The sequence below is a fragment of the Lycium ferocissimum genome, chromosome 2 (assembly GCF_029784015.1).
Source record: "Lycium ferocissimum isolate CSIRO_LF1 chromosome 2, AGI_CSIRO_Lferr_CH_V1, whole genome shotgun sequence".
Lineage (NCBI taxonomy): Eukaryota > Viridiplantae > Streptophyta > Magnoliopsida > Solanales > Solanaceae > Lycium > Lycium ferocissimum.
Window position 1 is genome coordinate 69,063,376 of NC_081343.1, and position 27,491 is coordinate 69,090,866.

A 27,491-nucleotide genomic window follows, 5' to 3' on the forward strand; every position below is an offset into this window, starting at 1 on the left:
AAAATATCAATGCCATTAACCATAACATATGTGTCAAAATAGAATTGCCTTTGATAATAAATATTTTATCCTTAAATAAAAAAATTCAGCACAAACTCAAATTAATCAGATGTCAAATCAAAATAACTACATAACGTGTGCTCTGAGGCCATTTGATTGGTGGAATAAGTATAATAATCACGGGATAAAATGTGAAATTATTTTATTAGCATTTAGTTATGTGTATTAATTAATCCCGTGATTATTTTATCTCAATACTCGTACTAAAATGATAGAATTAGCTATTCATATAGAGTGTGGGATAACTAATCTCATAGGATATTCCAAACCTTAGAATATCCTTATCCATCCCATCCCCCTAACCAAACGACCTTTTAAGGAAAAAATGGGAATTTTCTTTTTAATAACAAAGGTACCCAAAGCACCTTGCACGATCATTACTTCACCAAATAATATCTCCAATTTTCTCACAAGACTGTACAAACGAGAGATTTATATTTGTTTCTATTGATATTTTAACATTGATCTCCCATTAGTTTAGAACAAAAAGAATCCACATCGTCCTTTTTATAAAATAAAAATAAATAATAAGTTATATGTCCTGCTCAATAATTTCTTTGCATGTCCCAGGTTACTTTGGACCTATGGTATCAAAAGCATGGCAGCATGTGTATGAAATATTACCACAGAATAAATCCGCATTCATGATTCAACAGACAAACATCTCATTTGCATTAAAAATTCATTTTCCAACTAAAAACGAAAAAGTTAAGAAAATATATCCAATTGAAATTAAAATGGCTAGATGATTTGATCACTTTATATAACCTATCTTTTATGAACAATTTGTTAATCTGGTATGAGTCTGTCTAAATGAACACTTTTATGAACAATTTTTATTAATCTGGTATGAGTCTGCCTATCTACCATTCTCCACTTAAATATTAGATTTTTCTCTATAGTAAGGTTCGAATTCATAACGCGCGCTTAATTCACACATCACATTGCGCTCTTACTATTAGACCAGAACGTTAGGGGCTAGAAAGAGATTGAGACTCGAGAACGAGCAATTATTTCAACCATCTAAGATTAAGGGACAAATACAAGTAAAGCGAATCGTAACTCAAGAACGGAGCTTGTTAACATGAACACAATTTGTTAGAAATATATTCTCATTCCGACGGTACGTCAGTCTTATCAAGTATCAACATCAACCAACATACATCCTGATTATATTGAAGTGTAAACGCTATGTTTTTCTCGATATTTTCAATTGCTTTAGTTTTAGTTGGCTTCAAAATCATTCTTAACTTGATAAATGAAGTGGACTTTCGTTCATGAATGCTCATTGCTAATGTATTCTCTTGCGTATGTTCATTTCATACGACGAACATGACCGAAAATCCTTAATGAACGTGTAGAATCAGCTTTTCAGCAAATTCTACGAGGCTAAAGTGTGTTTTCAGAGGGTAATTGCGATTAGCTTAATTATGCTATTGGGAAGAATGGATGTTTTTATTATAAATAGTTACTAAATAATGATTAAAATTAGTAGGCAATCACATTCTCTCCTACTCAATATCCAACTAGTGTACTTGTCCGCGCTTCGCGCGGTTATGAGAAAAAAGCTGAAATATAGTTGAATATTAATGTCATTAATTACTTTTATAAAAGGGCTATTTTTTATTAATCACACATATTTCATAAGTTTCATAAAATAAATTTACGATTAGGCTAAATATCACATAACTTATATAAGAAATCAAAATATGTGAACCTGAAAAAGTAAAATGGTAAAAGTAAATATAACGAAAAAGAAAAAGATAGTAATGTTAAAATTATCCGAATGTAAACTTGAGATGTGATCATCTTTTTCTTCTTCCTTAAACTTGAGATGTGATCATCTTTTTCTTCTTCCTTTCTGGCCCTTTTCTTAATTATATTTTTAGTATGATTTCTTGACACTTATTTTTACAAGATTGACAGTTTTAATCTCTCTAAATAAAATAAAAAATAAAAGAAGGAAATAAAAAGAAATATAGAAAATGAAAAGAAAAAACTCAATGAAATAACCTATCTTTTATGAACAATTTGTTATTCGAAGTCGTTCATCGAGTTACTTAATTTTTCGCATCAATTTATATGTTCCTACTTCTTCCTCCTCTTTGCTAACTTCATCCCCTTTTACTTTCTTGTTTTCTTCTGTTCACCAACCTAAAGGAATGTCATATCAAGATCACTAAAAAAATAAAAAAATAATTATTAAAATTAGGAAACAAAGGATGGTAAGAAAGAAAATGCATTTAAAAATAAAAACTAAAAGAAAGCAAAAGAGAGAAATAGCTACGTGGGAGAGGATTGGAACAGAAGGAGGTAATTAAAGGTGCAAGAAAAGAAAAAATTGGCGTGGATACCCAAATCTCCTAGTTTTGCTTGGCTTCTACTCCCTCCAGTTCAAAAAAAGTGTTCATTTAGTCACTTGCATATCCTTTAAGAAAATACTAACTCTTAGGCAAAAATAGGTAATTTGACTAATATGCTCTGATCAAATAGGTATTGAGATTTGGTCACTTAATACTTAATAAAGACAAATCTGGAAAAGTAAGGTTAATTCTTTCTTGATGAGTGAACACTCTTTTTGTATACAAAAACATTAAAGAGTATACATATTTTGCATTCCAAATGAATACTACATTAATTCGTAAGAAATGGAGTAAAGAGTGGAAAGAAAGAGTAATTAACAAGATTAATAATGTGATAGTTGGATTTGTTTGTAACGTAATATATAGGAATAATATTTGCACATTATTACACAAAATAATGAACATTAATCATAGGAAATGAAAAGAAAATCAAAAAATTAGAGTTATTACGACAATTATTCTTATAATAATAAGTTAAATGGAGTAGGAAGTAGGTCATTATAATTTTCTCATTCAACGTGATGAAGAACCAAAAAAGGGAAAACAAATTTTCAAAAAATAGTGTCACCATATCAAACACTTCTATATAACGACAAAGTATGTAACACATATTGCAAATACAAAATACAAAAATATAGTCGATCAGAAGAAGGGAAAAGAAATAAAAGAGTAACATGCATTTGCAACAGACCTCATTTGATTCAGCCCTCCATGGCTCCATTGCATGAAAGCATACAGTAACTATGATCCTTATAAACCCCTGGATTTAAAATAATTATGACAACTGCCAGGACTCGGGAATTCATGAAAATATATAGACGTTGTGAAATAGAAATTCATAACACAAAAAGGGAGGAAAACAAATGTGGAAGAAATTCTCTACAAAATCCTGCTGTTTAATTTGTTCAATTAACGCTGCACAAGAAGCTTAGAGTAAGTCATTACATTGGATTAAGCGCTATTTCACAATTTTACTAAAAAAAATAGCCCATGTACGCTATGCTCTATAACAGAATATGTACGGCAATCTCTTTGCTTCTCACCAAACCTGCAAACTACCACACATAATTAATTAAATCGAGTAGACAAAGCAACAATTGTAAGTTAAGAAGATACTCACCCTTAGGTGGAAGAGCTCTGGCAGGGAATCTCCGGGGACGATTTGACAACAATCAGGAAAAGTTGGCTTTTATTCTGATGAAGGAATAGAACGTGGCCTGTTAGTTTCTTTCATTATAATGACCGACTGTTATTCATTCTTATTAATCAATTAACCGTTAACGTTGTAACTCTAAATTACTTTCATAAGTTTTTAATTAGAGACGTGACTTTTTGGTTTAAAATTCCTGTCATATTAAATTGAGTAAGCCCTTTCAGTTGTCCATTATTGAGCCAATAGTTAAGAGATAATTAGAGTTTATTTATTATTTTATAATTAGAGAATAGGCCAAAAAAAGGAGAAAAAAGATAAATGGTTTTCTAGGTCATAGAGAGGTGCCACATCATGTTGTCTATGCCTAGCTTTATATTATATATAGATTGTTGTAACATCAACAGTCATTCTTTTGTGCGGATTTGTCACGACCCAACTAGGGGCCGCGACGAGTACCCGATACTTGTACCGGGCACCCCCTTGTCATATGTCTTATTCCTGTTACTAAGTGGGCCGTATGAACACTAGCATTTTTTTTTCTTAACAACATCGATAATGGCATACATGTAAACGAGTAGTGATCAACTGTACTAACATATTACACGGCGACAAGGACAACTAGGCTATAAAACATCTAATGCATATATCTCGTTTCTACGAGCCTCTAACAAGATACATGTAATTACAAGTAACTGACTTTGCTGTGTCCAAACGTATATACATAAAAGTAGTACCCAAAATAGAAGCTCCGGAACAATTGGAGCGCCTCTCGGTGTCTGAAAAAAAGCTCACTAGAGTCGAACCCGTCAACTTTGTCTACTGCGTGGCACGAGACGCGACCCCCGAAGCAAAGGGGGTCGGTACGTTGCATGTACCGAGTATGTAAGCCATGAAAATAATACAATGAAGCATGTAACATATGAGCAATAACAACATGTGGGACCCAAGATCATATAACGATATAAAAGGATAATCTGTACCTGTAAGTGCCTCTCAGGCGGATGTCATGCTTGCTTATTATAAATATATTATTTTTTTTCAAAACATTTCTTGTCATATACATGTGAAAATAGAACAAGTCATAGCGCCGAAGTACGTCGGCTCGCCCACATATGTCCCGCGTCCGGGCATCCTGCGTCCGGGATGGAATTACGCCGGTGACCGACTGTGGCAATGCGTCTATAGCGCAACATGTGTCCCTTCCCCAAATCTCCTCATTTTCATATACATATCATATACATGTCATGTACATATCACATAAGCAGCATGCATAAGAACCCAAAGAAAGTCATGTGTCTGTCGGGGTGACGTAAGGTCGGTAGCCCCCGACTACCTTATGGAATAACCACGGTCGCTTCGTCCCACCTTGAAGGAACAATCATTATAAGGCGAGACCATCAATGAATAGCAACACCACGAGAAAAACATAAAATAAAATTATAAGGCTTCTATGAAAGAAGTAATGGAAACCGATAAGCACGTACATCGAGACTCGAGTAACGAACATAAAAACATGGTCATTATGTCCCATTGGGTCATCCACGGAGATGTCTGGGCATTTCGATTTCATTTACAAAGGTTTCGGACGTTTGAACATTACTTTACCTTACAGCACAAGTTATGGATTCAATTCTATTGAATGAAAAAGGAACAAATTTAGGTGTCGTTTCCGATGGGTAGGACTTTTCTCGGGGGTCGGATTTCGACCTATAATAACTAGGACATGCCAAGGGAAGGAGAGGTGGACTTCACATACCTTTTCCGCTTTGCACACGTCTCAAACTCAAGCTCCAAGTTCGCCAAAATCTACAATTTGGTCACAATTACCAAATGTTAACCTTAACCAATACTTGTTTATAAACAAAATTTGAAGCACTCTCCCCTATACATATAACATCCCGAGAATTCGACTCGGCCATATTATCACTCAACAAATCCGAGAATGAAGCTCGGCCAAATCGTCAACCAACAATACCAACAAGCCACTTATATTTAATTCAACTCAATTCAATTCTTGTCGATGCAATTCAATACAATTCCATACGATTCAATATAACTTAATACAATTTAATTCACATGATATTCCAACAATACCATCAATATACTACTTACCCATATCCTCCAATTTGTGAAACAACAACAACATTTTTTCCTTCTTTCAAATTCAATCACAACAACCCAATTTTCATTCCTCCAAACCATTAAATTTTTTTCTTCTAACATCATAGAACCTACCATAACAACAATTTCCATTCTAAATAAAACCAATTCATCACACCTTACCACTACCTACCATTCGGCCAACCCCCCCCCCCCCCCCCATATGCATGCTTTTCATGAATTTCCATATTTTCCATACACTACAACAACCAACACAACACAACACAACATAACACATACAACACTACACACACACTCACCCACTTCCATCACATGAATTTCATCCATTTTCATGCACACAACATACTCAAACATCCATAACACAATAGAAAAGAATTAAACCTTACCTTTTTCCTCACTTCTTCACTTGACTCCAATTAACAACTTGTATGAATATGTGTTTTTCTTGCTCCACAAGTCACTTCGCCTTACCAAGAACTCTTCAAGGGATTGTTTGGCTATGAAGAACAAGTTGAGAATTCTCTCTTTTTTTTTTTTTTTTCCTCTCGGTTTTGCTCAAGGCCGAATGGCCATTTTTTTTCTCCTCTCTTTTCTTGCTTTCTTGTCCCTTGAAAACTCTAGGGAAATAAGATGAATTAGTCATCTTTCCCCATATATATATATATATAGTTCCTTCCAATGATAATTGAACATTTTTCCCCTAGTTTGGCTTGATTCCATTTGGCCAAATATTGCAAGTGGGGCCCACGGCCAAGTGGCCTCTTTCTTGAAAATTCTAGCAAATTTCCTCTATTTCATGAAAAACATTTCCCTTAGTTCCAAATTCGCCCCTAGCCTTTCTCCGTATTTCCATGAGTCGTTTTGCAAGTTTACCTTTTTATCCCTGGCCTTTCTTAATATTCCAACTTTAACATTTTCCATAAGCAACTTGTGTCACTTGCCTTGACTTACCCGAGGGTACAGAATACGGAATGTAACAGGATTGCCCTTCAAAGGCACTGGTCTTTAATTTTTGCCCTTCGCTTAATACCTGAGGTTCTAGGTTCGAACCCCAGCTCAATAAAAAAAAAAAAAAAGAATTTCACAAGGCAGGTTTGTAGCAAAGTTGGGCCTTAAGGCAAACTTTTACCCAAAATTAGGCCTATTCGGGCAAAAGTTAGGCCTTAAGGCAGAGGTTTAAAAAATTCCAACTAAGTTAAAAAAAAAAATTGCCTAAAGACAGAAGCAAACTCTGCCTTGCGAATCCAAACTCTACCTTACGTTTTTTTAAAAAAAAAAAATTGACTGAGTGAGGATTTGAACTCAAAACCAAAGAATTTTTAGCGAAGGATAAAAATTAAAGACCAGTGCCTTTGAAGGTAATCGTGCAAATGACCCATCAACAATTACAAAATCTAACTACAATAGATTCGTAATTACGCAGTATGGGCCGGCATTGGGGCCAATTTGATTCAGTATAGTAACGGGTCATTTGCACTTTTGTCCCTATTTTGTGTTGATCTTTAATTTTTGTCCTCAAATGCTCTGGTTTTAATTTTTCCAATCAAAATCAAATTTATATCTAAAGGGGCAAAAGTTACGTATCATAATATTCACAAGTTATGCAGTACTTTTAAAGAACTTACGCTCGATAGGCATAAGTTCGAATTTTGAAGTACAAAAATAAAAGCTGAAGGACAACTGTGCAATTACTTCTATAGTAACAAAACAAGAGTGCACCATAAATTTCCAACTTACAAACAAAAATAGCAAAAATGATACTCTCCGTATTACTCAAAGAAGCTAACACGTCACAAGTCATCAAACGATTCCCCTTCTCAGGGGTTGGAAACCGTGAACCGTATACACTTCAAACACGCAAAACCAAACCTATATGAAAAATTAAAATAAATTTAACTTAATTATACGCATTTCAGTATAATTTTTTCCAGATTATCAACTTCACTCATTATAGACATCTAATTATTTTTGGGTGAAAATCATTTACATCCCTCAACTTTGCTTTAAAAATTAAACTCCCCTCAATTGTGAATAATAGACATTCTTTCCCCCTTATCTAATGCAATGACTATTTTATCCTTGACATTTTAAATCCTCCATCTATATAGTACATTTTTATATTATATATAATATTTTTTATATATTAATTAATCCCATGATTATTTTATCTTATAACTTGAACTAAAATGATAGAATTAGCTATCCATATAGAGTGTGGGATAACTAATCACATGGGTTATTCCAACCCCTAGAATATCCTTATTTATCTCAATCCCACTAACCAAACGACCCTTTAACAAAAAAACATGAGGATTTTCTTTTTAATAACAAAGGTACCCAACACACCTTGCACGATCATTACTTCACCAAATATTATCTCCAAATTTCTCACAAGACTGTACAAATGAGAGAATTATTGTTGTCTTCATTGGAATTTTAACATTGATCTCCCATTATTTTAAAACAAAATATAATAAATTTCATCCTTTTTTATAAAATAAAAATAAATATTTAAGTTATATGTCCTACTCTGTAATTTTTTGCATTAAAAATTCATATCCAACAAAAAACAAAAAAGTTCAGAACAATTGAAATTAAAATGACTAGATGACTTGATCACTTTAATGTAGTATATAACAACTGATACTGAATACCGAGCCGGCCCTTCTATCCTTCTCCACTTAAATACTTCACATTTCTGTCTAGAGTAAGGTTCGAATTCACCACATGCGCCTAATCTACACATCATGTTGCACTCTTACTATTAGACCAAAACGCTAGGAGCTAGAAAGAGATTGAGACTCGAGAAGGAGCAATTATTTCAATCATCTAAGATTAAGGGACAAATACAAGTAAAACGAATCGTAACTGAAGAACGGAGGTCGTTAACATGAACACAATTTGTTAGAAATATATTCTCATTCCAATGGTGACGTCAGTCTTATCAACGTCAACCAACATACATCCGAGTTAATTCCTCAAATGGTCATTGAAGTTGTAGCAAAATCCCACTAAAGTAACTTATGATTTTTTTCGGACAATAAGGTCATCAAACTATATATTAGTTTCCAATAAAGTAACAATTAACAGAAAGTTAAACAAGTTAACGGATATTTACATCCATCTTTTTAGGATCCAATTAGTTGACCCATTTGACCTCTTTTAGCAACTGAAATAAAAATTGCCAAAACCCATTTGACTTATATATTCTATTCCATCAATTAGAAGAGAGAAAAGAAGCGCATATTTTTTGGGTCCGTAGCGGACCAAGAAAACGATAAATGCTTCCAGCTTTTTGACGATTAATTTATTTTTATCGTAAATTCGGACACAGAATATCTAGGCTTTTAAAAAATAATATTTACATATTTAGAAACCCAATAAAAGTACAATAAGTGACAAAAATGGACAATTCGAAATATTTAAAACAGATATAAAAAATTTATGGCTAAAGAAAGACTTGTTGGAATTTCAAAATCCGAAAGGTATCATATAAATTGGGATATACTTCCTCCATCCATCATTAGCATAATCTTTGTTTATCATAAAATCATCCAAAGCACGATCTCTGTTCATTGACATTTCAATACACATGAACAAAATATGCATAGATATGAGTAAAAGATGCTTGATAAGCAACTTCACTGGACTAAATATTGCTTATTAAGCAACACTAGCAACTCATATAAGTTGATAAAGATATATATGAGCACCAGTTTTAACATAAGAAGTCACAAAAATTGTGTCTAAATAAGTGTTTCACATGACTAACATCATTAGCCGTAAATTCACTCCCTCTGTCCATCATTAGCCGTAAATTTTTTATATAAATTTTAAATATTTCGAATTGTCCATTTTTGTCACTTATTGTACTTTTATTGGGTTTCTAAATATGTAAATATTATTTTTTAAAAGCCTAGATATTCTGTGTCCGAATTTACGATAAAAATAAATTAATCGTCAAAAAGCTGGAAGCATTTATCGTTTTCTTGGTCTGCTTACGGCCCCAAAAAATATGTGCTCCTCTTCTCTCTTCTAATTGTGGAATAGAATATATAAGTCAAATGGGTTTTGGCAATTTTTATTTCAGTTGCTAAAAGAGGTCAAATGGGTCAACTAGTTGATCCTAGAAAAATGGATGTAAACACCCGTTAACTTCTTTAACTTTCTGTTAGTTATTACTTTATTGGAAACTAATATATAGTTTAATGATTTTATTATTCAAAAAAAATCATAAATTATTTTAGTGAGATTTTACTACAACTTCAATGACCATTTGAGAAATTAACTCACAAACATCCTGATTATATTGAAGTGTACGCTGTGTTTTTCTCGAGATTTTCAATTGCTTTAGTTTTGGTTGGCTTCAAAATCATTACCAATTGGTAAATAAAGTGGACTTTCGTTCATGAGTACTCATTGCTGATGTGTTCTCTTGCGTACGTTCATTTCATATGACGAACATGACCGACAATCCTTATTGAACGTGTAGCTTTTCAGCAAATTCTACGAGGCCAAAGTTTGTTTTCAGAGGGTAATTGCAATTAGCTTAATAATGCTATTGGGAAGACTGGATGTTTTTATTATAACCAATTACTATATAATGATTAAAACTAGTCAGGCACTAACATTCTCTCCTCCTGAATATCCAATTGTTGTGACATCAACAATTAGAAAATCTAACTACAATAGATTCGTAATTACGCAGTATGGGCCGTCACTGGAGCCACTTTGGTTCGGGCAATTTGCACGATTGCCCTTATTCGGGGGTGGTCTCTTAATTTTGCCCCTCAAATTGCTGGTCTTTAATTTTTGTCCCTTGCCTAAAAATTTATGGGTTTCGGTTTGAACTCTCGCTCAGTCAAAAATTAAAAAATAAAAATATCGCAAGGTAGAATTTCTTTGCAAAACTCTACCTTAAGGCAGAATTTGCCTGCAAAACTCTACCCTAAGGCAGAATTTGTCTGCAAAACTCTCCTTAAGGCAGAGTTTGCTACCTTATAACGCAGAGTTTGAATCCAAAACTTTGCCTTGCGATTTTTATTTTTTAAAATTTTTGACTAAGCGAGGTTCAAACCCGGAACCTATGATTTTTTCGATGAAGGGCAAAAATTAAAGACCAACAATTTGAGGGGCAAAAATTAAAGGGAAAACATCACCAATTGCCCCCAAAATACAAAATATTTACTTGCTCATGCCCCCTCCCAAACTATTTTCGCTTCTACCCCGCTGGCTGAAAATATTTACCCAACATAACCTCTGCCAAACCCCTTCCTCTCCGTGATACTATCGCAGTATATTTATATATCACGCTATTATCATGGAGGAATAAGAGAATAATTGAAATAGTCCTCCAATACCATCTCAGTATATTTATATACTATGATGGTACTATGGTCCTAAAAAGTGTCTCATTGAAGAACTGAAGCAGTTCTTCATGATACCATAACGGTATATGTATATAAGACGATGATATCATATAAGTTTTTTTCCGAGAAAAGTGTGTCATTTTTAATAAATGAACATAAATCATTCATAATACCGTCTCGGTATATTTATATACCATGATGGTATCATGTAGGACTAAGAGAAAGACTGAAACATCTTCCAAGATACCATCTCAGTATATTTATATACTCATGATGGTATCATGGAGGACTTGGAGAAGGACTGAAGCATCTTCCATGATGCCATCTCAGTATATTTATAACCCATGATGGTATCATACTGAGGGTAACTAGGGGCATTTCAGGTAAATATCTTTAATTTTTTCTGGGGGTACAAAAGTAATGAGGGTATGAGCTGGTAATTATTTTGGTTTGAGGGGATATGCATGATCTTTCCCCAAAATTAAAGACTAGTGCCTTTGAAGGACAATCCGCGCAAAAAAATGATTTGATTCTATATAGTAACGGGTCATTTGCAGTTTTGCCCTATCTTGTGTTGGTCTTTAATTTTTTTCCCTTTAAATCGGTTGATTTTTAATTTTTTCTCTAAAAATCGAACTTATGTCTAAAGGAATATAATTTATATATCATAATATCCCTAACTATCAACTTATACCTGTACCTTTAAAGAACTTATGTCCGAATAGACATAAATTCAATTTTAAAGGGCTAAAATTAAAGACCAACCCATTTGAAGGGAAAATCGTGCAATTAGTTCTATAGTAATTAGTAACAAAACCAGAGCGCAAGTGGCGCAACATAAATTTCCAATTTACAAACAAAAATAGCAAATGATACCTTCCGTATTACTCAAAGAAGCTAACACGTCACAAATCTCAAACGATTCCCCTTGTCATGGGTTGGAGACCGTGGACCGTAGACACTTCAAAGTTCAAACACGCAAAACCAAACCAATCTGAAAAATTAAAAAAAATTTAAGTTAATTATATGCATGCTCAGTATGTCTTTTTTCCAGATTATCAACTTCACTCATTATAGACATCTATTTATGAATATGAATAGTTACGTTTAGGCAGGGCAAATTTAGCATATAAATTATGGGTTCATAGTCAGTAATTGACTCAAATTTTAAAAGTTTTACTAAATAAATATAAGTAATAGATTTCAAAATTTCAAATTTATAACTTATAATTAATTAACTTATATCCATTTTTAGTGTAACTTTATTCAAATACCCAGCTTCACCCATTATAAACATTTATCTATTATTATTTTTTTTTTTTTTGGCGGAGGCAAATTTAGCATATAAGTTAATAACAAATCCAATAGTACTTCCTAGTATATATTAATTTTTTCACTGAATAAGTATAAATAAAAGATTTTAAAGTTTGACTCGTAAACTCAAATCTTAAATTCATCACTATTTTTTTTTTTTTTTTATAAATAAAAAGTAAGATTTTTGTTTATATCACTTATCAGTATATAAAAATTAAATTTAGTACTGCTCCACCCCAATCGCTGCCCTTAAATCTCAAAAAAAAAAAAAAATCAAAATGATAAGAACAATTTTTTTTTTCTTCATATAAATGTTAAGAACGTACTCCCCTACGCTTGTCGGCCTCCATTATTTAAACACCAGCTCAAGTACAACTTCCATTTTTCATCTTCCCACCTAACTTTACTCCACCACTCTTAACAACCACCCTCTTTAACAAAACCCATTAAAATATATACATTCACGAAAAGATTACACCAAACAGTTAATGTTGAATTTTTTGTTCAGATTACATAATTGTTGAAGACTTCTCTGTCTCTATTGCTCCTTTGTTTCAATCTTTTTTCTTTGTTAATGAAAAAAAAAAGATTGAAATGAAGAAGCTAAAAACGTATTACCTTCACCTTCGTCACCCAACAACAATGGAACGTAAATGGATCTTTCCACTTGCAATTGGTTCCATTGTTTCCCTTTTCCTCTTATTCCTCACAACCCTAACCACACCAAACGGAACCCCACTTCTCCCTTTATACCGTTACTACTCTTCTTATAACGCCGTTAATGTATTCATCGAGTCAAAGCTAAAACCCTTACCAATCTCCACCGTTCCTCCGCCGCCACGTGTCGCTTATCTGATCTCCGGTTCAGCCGGTGACGGTGGCATGACGAAACGTACACTACAAGCACTTTATCATCCGAATAATCAGTATGTTGTACATCTAGATGCTGAGTCATCACCTGAAGAGCGTTTGGATCTGCATAATTATGTTACTAATCATCCGATTTTTAACGAGTTTAAGAATGTTAGGATGATTACTAAAGCTAATCTGGTGACTTATAGAGGACCTACTATGGTTGCTAATACACTTCATGCTGCTGCTATTTTGCTTAAGGAAGCTGGTGAATGGGATTGGTTTATTAATTTAAGTGCTTCTGATTATCCACTTGTTACTCAAGATGGTAAAAAAAGCTATTTTCTTGTTTAGCTTAATTCTGATTGCTTTTGATTAAATGGGGTTTAATGGGGATTTTTCTTTTTCCTGTTTGATTAGATCTGCTTCATACATTTTCGTATTTACCGCGGGATCTTAACTTCATTGATCATACAAGCAAAATTGGCTGGAAAGAGTAAGTTATTCTATCTTGTACCACAAAGGAAATGATTTTTTTTTTTCGTTCTGTTTTGGTTGAGAATTAGTACGCGTTTGGCCATAGAAATCAAATATTTTTCACTTTATTTGGAATTTTTGAAGTTAGAATTGAAGATGGAGTTGTGTTTGGTTATAGTTTTTGCAGAAAAAATATATGGTTGTTTGAATGTACTAAAAGTGAAAACATGATTTAAAGTGAAAAAAAAAAAATTCCGGAAAAAAGTGAGTGATTCTCATGGCCAAACGGGTAGGATTAATTATATGAGTTAAACTTGACTCATGTTTCTGAAGGTTCCAAAGGGCAAAGCCAATTATTGTTGATCCAGGATTGTATGCGACTAAAAAGGCAGATGTTTTCTGGATTACACAGAGAAGAAGTGTGCCAACAGCTTTTAAGCTTTTTACTGGTGGGTTTGGAATCATTTATGCTTGAGCTCAAAGATTTGAACTTTTTCTTTTTGGACATGTTATACTTTATTTATATGTGATGATGTGTTAATCATTATTCAGTCCACCCCTGCTAAACTGTGTTGTGTCGCTTTCAATTCCTTACTCAATCACAAGTCTGAATCGATCTGAATTTTTGCTTGGTCACATTAGGAAGTTTGAAAATGTGAAGAATAAAAGCAGGAGAAAAGAAAGTACTTCCCCTGTCCCCGTGTATCTTGATTTCCTATCATACACTAGTCTAGGGCTTGACTTTGGTGGCGTCCACCTTGTAACCTGAATTAGAACTTGCAGGAATGGTTGTTAAATCACTTATTGGTGAAGAGCAAGGACACAAAATTCTGTTTAAGATGCTCAAGATTTAATAATTCATGGTCAATAGACATTTTCTTTGTAAGGGAATTTCAACTTTGACTTCTTTCTTTTCCAAACAGATTGTGTTTGCTTTACCAGTGAACCTGAAAAGAAACTTGCTCTATGCTTTAGTACAACATAATTTGGTTAATTGAATTGGGAGAGGTCATATGTCATAATTAACAAGTACTTTTTGGACAGTTAAAATAGAGTTTCTCATATATTACAAATAAAGCGGAAGGATAGGGAAACTAGATGTAGGAGGGAGAAATCTTGCTCCAAAAGTTTGCTCCGGCATAGTGGAAACACTTTATAGGATTAGGCACGTCCTATTGATAATTGACAACATACAGACACGGTATTAATTGAGACTTTTAATATCTGGAAACATGGGCTATCGGAGCAATTCGCCTGGTGTATTAACTTAGATGTCCCCCTGTACTGAACAGTCTTTGAAGTATTTGAGCTGTGTGACGCTTGTCACTGATAAAAGGAATCCATAACGGCCACATTGGAGGATTCGGATGCCCTGTGACAAATTAATAGATTATGATACAGCTTCTATGAAGGAAGTGGTGTCTGATTATAGTAGCAACTGTAATTGTCATTGGGGTGGATGCTAAATGTATCCAAAATCAGTGCGGATTCAGTAACTACCGTGTAGAAAGTATTTAGTTGCCTGAAGATTTTAAGAGTTCCCATATATCGCATGACTTTGTTGTCAAAAGTTTACCTTGCCTGAGCTTCAGGTCTCATCCATAGCAAGTAGTAGGTTCAGACACATCATTGGAACCTTTATCAACAATATAGCCACACCCTTCACTTACATTCATATGGGCGGAATGGGGGAATAGTTTATCGTCATTCTGCCTCCATCGTTCTGTTTGCTAATAGGAATCAAGTTCTGTTCCTACAGCTTGATGGACTGTTTCAATCAAGAAATTGTGTTCACTAGGATAAATGTTTTTGCTGACAGAGACTATCCATAGGATCACATTTATGTTGTTGAATATTGCCAACTTTGTCAAGTGTGGGGATTGATACGTTGTATATTTTATCTCTTGTTACGTTTGGTAAATATAGTTTATATCTCGTGACTTCTAAAAGAAACTTTTAAGTCTCATTCTTTATGCCAGTACAAAATATAAGCAGCTCAAATTTCCGTTTAACATGACTTTCTGAAAGCTACTTTAGGGGAACATAAGGGAAACTATCCTTATAATTGGAGGGGGCTGAAAAAGCAGTATACAATGGGCAATATTTTAACATGGGGAAATATTGCTTCATTTATTCCCTATCTAGCTAAAATAGATTTGTTTAAAAGAAAGCTGAATTTTTTATTTTTGTTGTTGACTTTTATTAATAATAGTATAATTGTTGCTTGCTTGAATTCCACATACTAGGTATAAAACATTACGGTTGCTCACTTTACAGGGTCTGCTTGGATGGTTCTTTCTCGCCCTTTCATTGACTTCTGCATATGGGGATGGGACAACTTGCCCAGGACTGTTCTTATGTACTACGCAAATTTCATCTCCTCTCCAGAAGGCTATTTCCATACTGTCATCTGTAATGCTCATGAATTTCGCAACACCACAGTAAACAGTGACCTTCACTATATATCGTGGGATAACCCTCCAAAGCAGCACCCTCACTACCTTACACTTGATGACATGCAAAGGATGGTTGACAGTAATGCTCCTTTTGCTAGAAAGTTCCATAGGGATGATCCCGTGCTTGACAAAATTGATTCTGAACTCCTATTTCGAGGTAAAGACAGGCTTGTTCCCGGTGGGTGGTGCATTGGAAGTCAGAAGAATGGGACAGATCCTTGCTCCGTCGCAGGTAATATCACCGTCCTCAAACCTACTTCAGGGGCAAAGAGGTTGGAGAAGTTGATAGGATCTCTCCTATCAAATGAGAATTTCCGCCCCAAACAGTGCATATAGCAAAAAGCATGCCTTAGAAAGTTGTTTTTCTTAATCATAGTCTTCAGAGGAAAGCAAGGAATATCTAAATGTATCCAATCTGCAGTAATTCTTGTAATCTGCAGAAAAGAAAAAACATGCAGAGTAATGCTCCGGGAACACAAGGGCATGTGTATCTGTTCTTTGTTCCTCACTGTATGAATCAGGTTGCCCTGCATTGACAAAGGATACAATTTCCTCATTTTGAACTTCTTGTCACTTTACTATAATGGAGCATTTTGACAACGTGAGACCTTTGGAGGAAAGAAGTGTATCAGGTTTCCTTTCCGCTTCACATGTGAAACTACTGTGTAGTGATATTTTCTTTTTGTTATAGGCTTGTAGAACAAGACTAATTGGAGTCTCTTTTATGAGGTTTGCACATGATTTAATCTGGTAAAATATTTCTATTTTATGTTTAATCTGCAATGCTATCTTCACTACTGTCAAAGTGCTGCCCTATTGTTGCACATGTAAAGACTCTAATTGCCTGCATGGGAAAATGCCATAGCTTCCCCAACGTATGTTTATGGCTTGTACATTGTGGAAAACTTCGTATGTTTATGGCTTGTACATTGTGGAAAACTTACTTTGATGGAGTCAATGGACGACCAAGAAGACCCATGGCTTAGGCTGGTTACTTTTATTGCACTTCTGTTGGGTGCCCGCCTAAGGTCAACCTGAGTGTTTGACCTACATCATAATTTGTGGCAACAGGGGCTGGCCTGCATCTGCTCGGCCCCCAAAAAGAGACAGAGATATTGGCAGAACCCCAGAAAAGGCAATATGACTTTCTCAAATACCCTGACTTAGTCTAGTGGTATCGATGTGAGTTTCTCACACAATGTGTGTGTTTAGTTTTCACGGTCTACTTTTTTCCCCTCTACCTTTCCTAACCCTCTGGTCTAGAATGGCAATGTGGTTTTCCCAATTTCCGGAATTCCATATATTAAATATTTGTTTATTTCTTATTTATGTAATAGTGGAGTAGTAAAGACAGTTCCTGGTTTTCCCTTTATCTATAATCCATATAGCTTTATAACTTTTTAAGGCAACCATACTTGATTAATATACCAACTGGTTGGTCGATGAAAGAAGTTGGCGGAGAGTGGGAGGTACATAGTCACCAAATTATTTACATAAGTTGGGTGGACTAACAAGATTATATATATGAGGACTTAGAATATTGAGCTCAACTGTAGCAGGTGAGTTGTCTACCGAATCTTTGCATGTATAAACTAAGCATCTGTACCAGATCTCTCCGACTAAGCACTCCTATTTTTTAATGTGGAAATCAACGCCTAATTGGCAGATTAACGACCAACTATAAATAAAAAAGGCACCTTAACTAATAATCTAGCAAGTAGTAATTCTAGAAGCATAATAAAATGAGTTCATTAGCCATACCAACCCTATGTACCAAACCACAAATCCGTACCATTTATTTTCCTCTGCCGGCTTGATTAAAATAGATATTAAATACAGAAATTGCTGTCAATAATGAGTTCATCATCATGAAAAGATCAAATCTTGTGTAATGTAAAGGGAGTTTCAACGTTGATTTTCACCTCCTCATAATCTAATGCATGTCATAATTTCCTTGTCAAATAGTGACAGATTTAGGTGGACCATGACGAATGTAGTTTGACATACGTGCGCGAAAAATAATTATAAATAAAATTTGGTATATAGAATTTACAATTTACACTTTTAACTCTAACCTAAAATATCCAAATTATAAATTATTCTGATCGCTATTGGGTGTCGGAAGGTACGTTTGCTGCTACCATATTTGTAGGCACACGGTGCCATTGCGCCTGCTACATAATTTACTTTACACTTTGTGGTCCCTTATTCCTTACGAGATTTATGTTATATATACTAATAATGTAAAAGATTTCTTTATATTATTTGTGAACTTAATCTGTGGTGACATATCAGTTATTAAATACTTTTATCAGATTTTCAATAATATTTATCAAAAGAATTACTGGTAATAATTTAATACATATCCTGATCCTATTTTTGAACAGTAAAGCATAAAACTTAAATTATTGCTTATGTGCTTGGTCTCGAAGCAAGTAATTGCACCGGTTTCCCTTCAAATGGGCTGGTCTGTAATTCCTAACCTTCAAAATTGAACTAATGCCTAGCAGGGATTTTTTTTTTTTTTTTTTTAAAGGGAACTGGCATAACTTGTGGGTAAATTATGCCCCTCCAGGCATAAGTTCGATTTTGACAAAAATTAGAGACCAGACCATTCGAAGGTCAAAAATTAAAGACCAGCACAAAATAGTGCCAAAAGTGCAAATGACCCGTCATGGAGGCCGGCCGCTTTTTATAGCCCAAAAGTAGAGGCCTCATTTCTCCATCTGATCCATTACATCTAGAAGCCCAAATGCTAAATAAAGCTATATTTCACAGTGACAGGACTCGGTCTTGTAGAATTTCAAGATTCCTTTATCACAGTCAACGAATTCACATATCACATTCAACAAATAATCTTTATGTTGCGCGGATTTTTTTTGCGCGGATTTTGAGGGATAAAAATTAAAGACCACCCCCAGCGAAGGGTAATCCTGCAAATTGCCCTTAAATAATGGCAGGCTACTAATCCAAAAATAATTGGGTCATTTGCACTTTTGACCCTTTTTGTGCTGGTCTTTAATTTTGTCCCTCAAGACAAACAATTTTTTGTGGGGCATAAGTTAATATTATCACATCATAATATTACGTAATATCGAAGTTAGCGTGACTCGGGGGGCGGGTAAGTAGGCTCAGGGTTCATCCAAACCCCTATCGGTGAAAAATTCTGTTGTATATACGGAGGTTAAAAATATTTTTTTTGTGTATATATAGTAGATGTTAATTTCCCCTCGAGAACACTTTCTTCCCTGTATTCTTTCTTGTATTTTTTTGAGCCATAGATAAAAATTGAAACACATATCTTAAGCGCTTTAAACAACTTATGCCTATAAGTTCGGTTCTGAAGAACAAGAATTAAAGAGCAGCCCATTTAAAGGGCAAACTGGCAATTATTTCAAATACTTTGTCCATCTTTGGTCGCATCGTGTCAAAAACTATTCCTTTTTTTTTTTTGGAGCTTCCAATGAGCTGGAAATATATGAGTTCTAATGTAAATAAAATATGCAGCTGATGAAACATTGAATGAATACTTTTCACATTGTTTATGCGGCTTCTTGGAGATGCAAATGTCAATATAAAGAGATATAGACATTGTAGGGACTGCAAATGCACTTACATATACTAGTGAAGACTATGGGTGTCTGTTACTCAAATGCAAAATAGAAAAAGAAATCTAGAAACATATACAATCAAAACGAAGAGTTACTGCCTACAGATAATGAAGGAGAAAGAACCCAATTAGACCTGACCTTATTGAAACCAAAAAATGGAGATGTTCATCTTGTATAGTTGTAAAGGACTTATATATTGTGCAGACGATTGATGTATCATGCAATAGAAATTGTGGGCATCGTGTCGAAAGACAGAGGCACTTAATTGGTTCCTTTTAGGCATTTTACCAATTAAAGGAATGTTAAGTGCCATCTCTCCTGCGACAAGATCCCCTAAATCTCTTCTTTTTCCCTGCTTCAATGACTAATGAATTATGATTAGTACACAAAACCCTCCATTTATAGAGCCAAATTAAGTACATTTACAAATTATCTAGCTCCATGTGTGATAAAACCAACAACCAAGTCAACCCACGAGCTTGAATGAGTAGTGATTGATGCATGTGAAAGAGTCAGTCTTCGGTCTATGCGGTGTCATGGGGACGCATTTGAATAGTTCTTTCAATTTCACATTGCCTTAGACCAAAAGACTTTGACTTCCTGGTCATTGGTCCTTCAGTGTCATCTTAATTTCTTCATTTCTTTTCTTTTTCTGTATGTATGACTCGTATGGAGGGAAAGTCCAACATATAGTTAGAAATTATTATCTACTGCAACATTTTATTTTCCAAGAAAAATAGTACTTGGTTTACTTTTTAGTGCGAATTTTATAAAATTCAGCTGTTAGCTGTTAATTAGCTGGATTTTAATCAAACGGAGTAAGACGAATTTCCAGTTTGACACCATTGATCTTATGGTGCGTGAAATTTTATTGGATTGAAAATGAATTGAAAGGCGTGCTTAGTTATCACTTCCTATCATAGTGAACTTAATTAGCCACTTGAACCCAGCTCAGTTAATTTGAAAATGTTAGCTGTATGTTACAGCGTACTTTTATCTTCATTTGGTAGCCAATCAGGAGAAGAAGTCTCTTAGGAACGCCAGGGTGCTGAAATATTGGTACATAACTCCACTTTTTTTGAAATTTTTTTCCACTTTATTTGAAAAACACCTAAAACCGTATTTTCACTTCCAGTACCTTCATACAACCAAATATTCTTTGTAAAATCTATAACCAAACACAACTCCATCTTCAACTCCAACTTCAAAATTCCAAATAAAGTGAAAAATATTAGATTTTCATGGCCAAACACCTTACTTATAGTTTAAAGATTACAATATCATGAAGTTTCTTAAGTTCCATGTCGTAGAACCTTATTTTTTCTATTTCTCGGTGGAAGACTTTTGGCCCGAACATCCATTTAATCGTCTGTGGGCTCAGTATTAGTACATGATCCAAGTTACACTTTTTTTTCTTTTAGCTAGGGGTGTACAAAGTAAACCGACAAATCACACCAAACCGATAAATCGAGTCAAACCAAGAAAAAAACCCGACTAGTGGTTTGGTTTGACTTGATTTGGTGTTAAAAAAAAAACCCCAACCATAATTGGTTTGGTTTGGTTTTAGCTAAAAAAAGTCAAACCGAACCAAACCAACTCGACATTACATGTATTCAATTTTTAAAATATTTTATATATAAAAATATTTATTTGTAATGTAATTTATAAATATTTCTTAATTTTTTTCGTAGTTTTTATCTATTATCATATTATTCGAGCAACTTAGAATTTTGAATGCGAATAAGTTTTATATTGATGTTAGTAACTCATATAAAGTCCAAACTAAAAACCAACTCAACACTAATACTAACAAAAGAATTTCAATTTACCCATAGAAATGACAATAATGTTGGATATCTATTCTTTAGTTTTGCATAATTGGTTTAAAGAGTGAAAATATATAACTTAGTTTTTTTCTCTTGTCATGTAATTAATACTTATTAGCCGTACTTATTTTAGCATGACTTAGTATTTTTAGATTATGGTCATTTTCTTTATGGCTTATTAATTAGTAATATTTATTTTAACCGATTTTATTATCTTTTGTTGAATATTTTAATACAATGTCATCACTCTTCTCACATTTTGTATTATTTTCTTTGGAAACACCTTAATTACATAGTTGTATCTTACTAGGACTAAAGAAATATTTGAAGTAAAAGTTATATGTTTTGTATCAAGACTATTCCGAAAAAAACCCGAATAACCCGAAAAAATCCGAGGTTGAAAAACCCGAATTTTATTGGTTTGGTTTGATGTATAAATTTAAAAACCCGACGCAATTATTTGGTTTGGTATTTAAAAAATCTGAACCAATCCGGTCTATGTACACCCCGACTTTTAGCTATACTGTGATGAGTCTATTTTCAAAAGCAGGATGTTGGATACAACCCATTGGGCTAACAGCGAAAGTATTGAGAAACACGAACTGTTTACGTACGTAGATGAAACACTCTTAACGGAAGAAAGAGTACAACAACATTTTATTTTCTCTAAGAATTAAAACTGACAGTATACATGATAACATCATTCAAACAACCTTTTTAGACGGCCACAGGTTTTGACTAATTTTGTGGACAACTTTTTGCTTTTCTGGGAATTCAAGCTGGCCTTTTTCTTGGCCTTGTTTAAAACTTGTATTAAGTTGTCCAAGCAAATCTCAGGACTTCCTGAAGCATTTTTGGGCATCAAGTTCTCGGCCACATCACAAGGACTCACTTCTACTTCCTCTATTAGACCTTCAATCTCTTGAAATAGAGGATGAGTTTCGATGCCCAAGTAATTCTTAGCCAACACTTTGAATGCTTCGTATCTGCAATACGACATCTCAATGTGCATATCCATTCGTCCTCTACGTATTAGAGCTGGATCAAGTTTGTCCACATGATTAGTCGTAAATATAATTATCCTCTCTTGACCGCAAGCTGACCATATTCCATCAATGAAATTCAACAGTCCCGAAAGTGTAAGTTTTCCTGATTCCTCGTTTTCACTTTCTTTCTCTTCAGACGTGTCCGAATCTTCTTCCTCCTCAGCGTTTGTCGTTTCCTTTTTCTTTTTCTTTTTTCTCTTGCCCGTGAGATCTATAGAGCAATCAATGTCTTCAATAACAATGATGGACTTGCTTGTTGTTTCCATGAGCAACTTCTTAAGCCCCGAGTTATTTTTAACAGAGGTGAGCTCAAGATCATAAATGTCATAGTTTAAGAAGTTGGCAATTGCTGCAATCATAGTTGATTTTCCAGTTCCTGGTGGACCATAAAGAAGGTAACCGCGCTTCCATGCCTTTCCAACCTTGGCATAATAGTCCTTCCCTTTGCTAAAAGCAATGAGATCGTCAATTATTTCCTCTTTCTGCTTAGGGTCCATAGCCAAAGTATCAAACGTTGCAGGGTGCTCGAAGTTGATGTGCCTCCACATACCTAGAGATGGCCAAAAATAACCAACCTTTTAGTAATTCATCCTAGTTTAAACAGGTTCGGTCATGTTTGTTGACTTAATTCAACACCTTGAACCCAAAATGACAAAAATCAAATTATTGGGTCAAACTGGTCAAAATAGTGTAATCCAATAGGTCAAAATGCAACCCAAACATAATAAATCAATCAGGTTGGAGTACTTGTGTAAAACAAATTAAAAAGGAAGGGACGATCATCAAGTTGGATGGATTGGGTTATGACCTGTTATTTAATACATTTCGACCTAATTTATTTTGATCTAACCTGCTCATTTGCCTCTTCATTTATGTACTTACCTTTACCATACCAATACCAATCCTCATTGTCTTATGTACTTACCTTTACCATACCAATACCAATCCTCATTGTCGTTGGAGTAGATCTTTTGTTTCTTGTTCTTGAACTCAATGGCCTTGCCTTCTTCCATCACATGCTTCAAATATTGTCCCGTGACCATGTCTTGATGCTTTTTATTGAAAGTTAGCGTGTAACATTTCTTTTCAATCGGAAGTTGGGAACGACCCCTCGAAGAATTATCAGTGAATGTTTCCTTATAAGAGTTCCACTTGAGCTTGACATCATGGAATTCATCAATGACCTCTTCTCCGTCGTCCAAGCTAACAGCTAAAGACTTGCTCTTCTTGAATTTCTCAGCTTTGAGATATTTTGCATCCTTGTTGAGTGACTTAGTACCCAAATAAGCTTTGATTTTGGTGTACACTTCATTTGTTTTGTTATTGGAGTATTCATCAATGGTTATATGGACATATGGGTAGAAGAAATTGGCCAATCGTCTCCACAAATGTTCGATGCGGTTGTGAAGTACACCGGGGAAGAGTTGCTGAATTGTGCCCAAAATAAACATAAATCCAGCAAGCTTGGAGCATAATTCAGTCAGTGTATCTACCATGTTGTTGCTCGAAGATGAGAATGAGTGATTTTGTGGCACTTAAATCTCTGTAAAACCGAGGACACAAGCACGCTCGGTTTCCCGTTGTCATGGTTATGCTCGGGTGCAACACGACCACCTCACCGGGAACGAGGTCTCGAGCTCGGGCCAGTACGAGGCGATAAAGGAAGGGTGATTGACTGCCATTAACAGAAGACCGAAATATCCGCCCTCACCCGGATATTTCGGCGTCGATCCCGGCGATCTGTTTGTCCGCATTTACTTGCTTTATTTAGAAGTTGTACTAGGTTTGAAACTCCTCTACTATATAAAGAGGAGGTCTTCATTCATGAAAGGGGTTGGCAACAATAAGGAGAGAAATAGTTCATATCAACAATCATAAGAATTTATTGAATCAGTTCCCATCTGTTCTTGAGTTTCATTTTATTTGTTCTCTCGTGATAGCTTGTAACGAAAGGATATCGACCTCGGTTTCCTAGCCCGAAGTCATACGTATCCAGCACTTGGTTTGATTCGATTCTCTGTCCGTTTTTCCTCATACATCTCATTATTTAAATCCTTAATTGAATTTAGTCACATATCTTTGGCATCTCATATAAATTTAACTGTTCTACGTTTTAAGGTTAAACAGTTTGGCGCCCACCGTGGGGCCTTAGATAGTAGTGGCGGTTCAATATAACATTCTGGTCACACTCGATATTTTACACTTGTTCTTTAGGGTTTGATTTCAGGTATACCGGAAATGTCGGATTCACATTCTGTCAACTTCCAAGTGGAACCAAGCCATCACGAGCATGACGACGGGGACGTACCAAACAACAACGCGCCCCCCGTTAATCCAGCTCAAGTCGGGTCATCGGTGGGCAACGTTCCGGTCGGTGAGAACAACGGGGCCATGCTGCAACAGCTCCAGAACCAGTTAGACATGGCCATGGCTCAGTTGCAGGCCCAGCAAGAGATCATAGTGCAATTGCAAAATCGGGGTCATGCACCCGATGTCGCCCCATCGGAACCGACCCAGGATACAGAGGAAAGACATGTCTCACGGGGTAACGAGGGACTTCTCGGGCAAAACACCGAATTAAAAAGAATGCTCGAAGAATTGACCAAACGAGTCGAATCCGGTGAAAAGAAGATAGAGGCGAACGATAAGAAGGTGGAGAACTACAACTCGAGGGTCGATCAAATCCCGGGGGCTCCGCCAGTGTTGAAGGGTCCGGATTCAAAAAAGTTTGTTCAAATGCCGTTTCCGCCAAGTGCGGCGCCGATGAAAATCCCCAAGAGATTTCGCATGCCCGATATCCCGAAGTACAACGGGACAACAGACCCAAATGAGCATGTGACTGCATATACATGCGCTATCAAGGGCAACGACCTCGCCGATGACGAACGGGAATCAGTGCTACTGAAGAAATTCGGGGAAACCTTGTCAAAGGGAGCTATGATTTGGTATCATAACTTGCCCGAGCACTCGATTGATTCATTTGCCATGCTCGCTGATGCCTTCGTTAAGGCCCATGCCGGGGCCATCAAGGTCGAAACCCGAAAGTCAGATTTATTCAACGTCAAGCAACGAGATGACGAGACCCTCCGCGAGTTCGTGGCTCGATTTCAAATGGAGCGCATGGACTTACCTCCAGTTACCGACGATTGGGCCGTTCAGGCTTTCACCCAAGGGCTCAATTCGAGGAGCTCGATCACGTCTATGGAACTGAAACAAAACTTGATAGAATACCCGGCAATCGCCTGGGCTGATGTGCATAACAGATACCAGTCGAAAATCCGGGTCGAAGACGATAAGATTCTGAGGACCGCTTCAGTGTCGTGGCATTCCGGTAAAGGAAGTGATCGCACAAGGAGAGTGGTGGATCGAGATTCCAGATCGTCATATGACAGATACCAGCCGTACCCGCTCGATCGAAGAGGAAATGGGCGTAACAACGAATCGGGCAAGAATGATAGGAGAAGCGATCGAAGGAATGATCGAGGTCCAAACAACCGTGGGTTGATAAACAGAAATACTGTCGATAGAGTTCCGGGAAACAGAGAGATTCCAAGGTTATCCGAGTACAACTTTTGCGTCGATGTAGCAACTTTAGCGGCGGCCGTTAGCCGAAACAAAGAAACAAGGCATCCGAGGCCCATCCAATCTGACCGGAGAAGCGGGACAAAAGCCTTATTTGTAAGTATCATCATACTCACGGCCACCGGACCGAGGATTGTCGACAGCTGAGGGAGGAGGTGGCCCGTCTGTTCAATTTGGGGCATCTTCGAGAATTCTTGAGCGAACGAGCAAAAACCCATTTTAAAAACCTGGATTCCAACAAGCAGGATAGGCCGGAAGAGCCCCATCAGGTGATACACATGATCATGGGAGGAACCGACGTTCCCATGGGACCGGTTATGAAGCGCACGAAGATCTCCATAACGAGGGAAAAGCGTATCCGAAACGATGATCCCGATGGCCCCATCACGTTCGATGACGAGGACATGGAAGGCATTGCCCAGCCGCATAATGACGCACTGGTAATATCTGTCCTTGTCAATAATTTTAGAATTAAACGTGTGTTGATTGATCCAGGTAGCTCGGCTAATATCATCCGATGGAGAGTCATCGAACAGCTGGGACTACTAGATCAGATCGTGCCGGCCATACGAGTCCTCAATGGATTCAACATGGCATGCGAAACGACTAAAGGTGAGATCACTCTACCGATCAGCATGGCAGGAACTACGCAGCAGACGAAATTTTATGTGACAGAAGGGGATATGGGATATAATGCACTGCTGGGCAGACCGTGGATTCACCTCGTAAGAGCGGTTCCCTCGACTATGCATCAGATGTTGAAATTCCCGACCCCAGAAGGTATCAAAATCGTCCGTGGTGAACAGCAGGCCGCAAAAGAAATGTTCGCGGTTGAAGAATCTGCTAAGACCATAAAAGCTCCAGATCGGGGTGAAGGGAAGAATGCCAAATAGCAATCACAGACCCCGATCCCGGAATCTTCGGAAGATCGGAACGGGGACGCGCTAGACGAGGAGTTAAAATTCGGAGTACCGAGAACCTTTGTGGTGCCCGATGATTCTGACGCCACCAAGTCCACCGTTGAAGAACTCGAACAAGTAACATTGTTTGCCCATCTGCCAGAAAAGAAGGTATACCTGGGCACGGGGTTAACACCCGAGCTCAGGAAAGAATTTACTGAGTTTCTTAAAATTAACTCAGACTGCTTTGCTTGGTCCCATTTAGACATGACAGGTATCCCACCGGACGTGACGACACACAAGTTGAGCTTGGATCCGAGTTTTTCCCCGGTCAAACAAAAGCGAAGGCCACAACCTGAGGT

General features: G+C 36.1%; 3 protein-coding genes and 1 non-coding gene across 4 annotated transcripts; 3 read left to right on the forward strand and 1 right to left on the reverse strand.

Moving 5' to 3' along the window:
• Positions 1 to 12,734: 12,734 nt before the first annotated feature.
• Positions 12,735 to 16,948, forward strand: LOC132047133 (beta-glucuronosyltransferase GlcAT14B-like). Its single transcript, XM_059438039.1, has 4 exons — positions 12,735 to 13,560; positions 13,653 to 13,728; positions 14,043 to 14,158; positions 15,987 to 16,948. The coding sequence occupies exons 1-4, from the start codon at positions 12,975 to 12,977 to the stop codon at positions 16,499 to 16,501; spliced, it is 1,293 nt and encodes a 430-aa protein (XP_059294022.1). The 5' UTR covers positions 12,735 to 12,974; the 3' UTR covers positions 16,502 to 16,948.
• Positions 16,949 to 17,101: 153 nt separating this feature from the next.
• Positions 17,102 to 17,264, forward strand: LOC132048422 (U1 spliceosomal RNA). Its single transcript, XR_009412968.1, has one exon. It is a non-coding gene; the product is annotated as a U1 spliceosomal RNA (small nuclear RNA).
• A 4,849-nt stretch (positions 17,265 to 22,113) lies between these two features.
• Positions 22,114 to 24,160, reverse strand: LOC132047134 (AAA-ATPase At3g28610-like). The gene is made up of 2 exons (XM_059438040.1): positions 23,574 to 24,160; positions 22,114 to 23,198 (listed from the first exon to the last, which is right to left on the reverse strand). Exons 1-2 carry the CDS (start codon positions 24,142 to 24,144, stop codon positions 22,303 to 22,305), a joined length of 1,467 nt encoding a protein of 488 aa, XP_059294023.1. The 5' UTR covers positions 24,145 to 24,160; the 3' UTR covers positions 22,114 to 22,302.
• Positions 24,161 to 24,886: 726 nt separating this feature from the next.
• Positions 24,887 to 27,123, forward strand: LOC132047903 (uncharacterized). Its single transcript, XM_059438879.1, has 2 exons — positions 24,887 to 26,326; positions 26,476 to 27,123. Exons 1-2 carry the CDS (start codon positions 24,887 to 24,889, stop codon positions 27,121 to 27,123), a joined length of 2,088 nt encoding a protein of 695 aa, XP_059294862.1.
• The last annotated feature ends 368 nt before the right edge of the window (positions 27,124 to 27,491 follow it).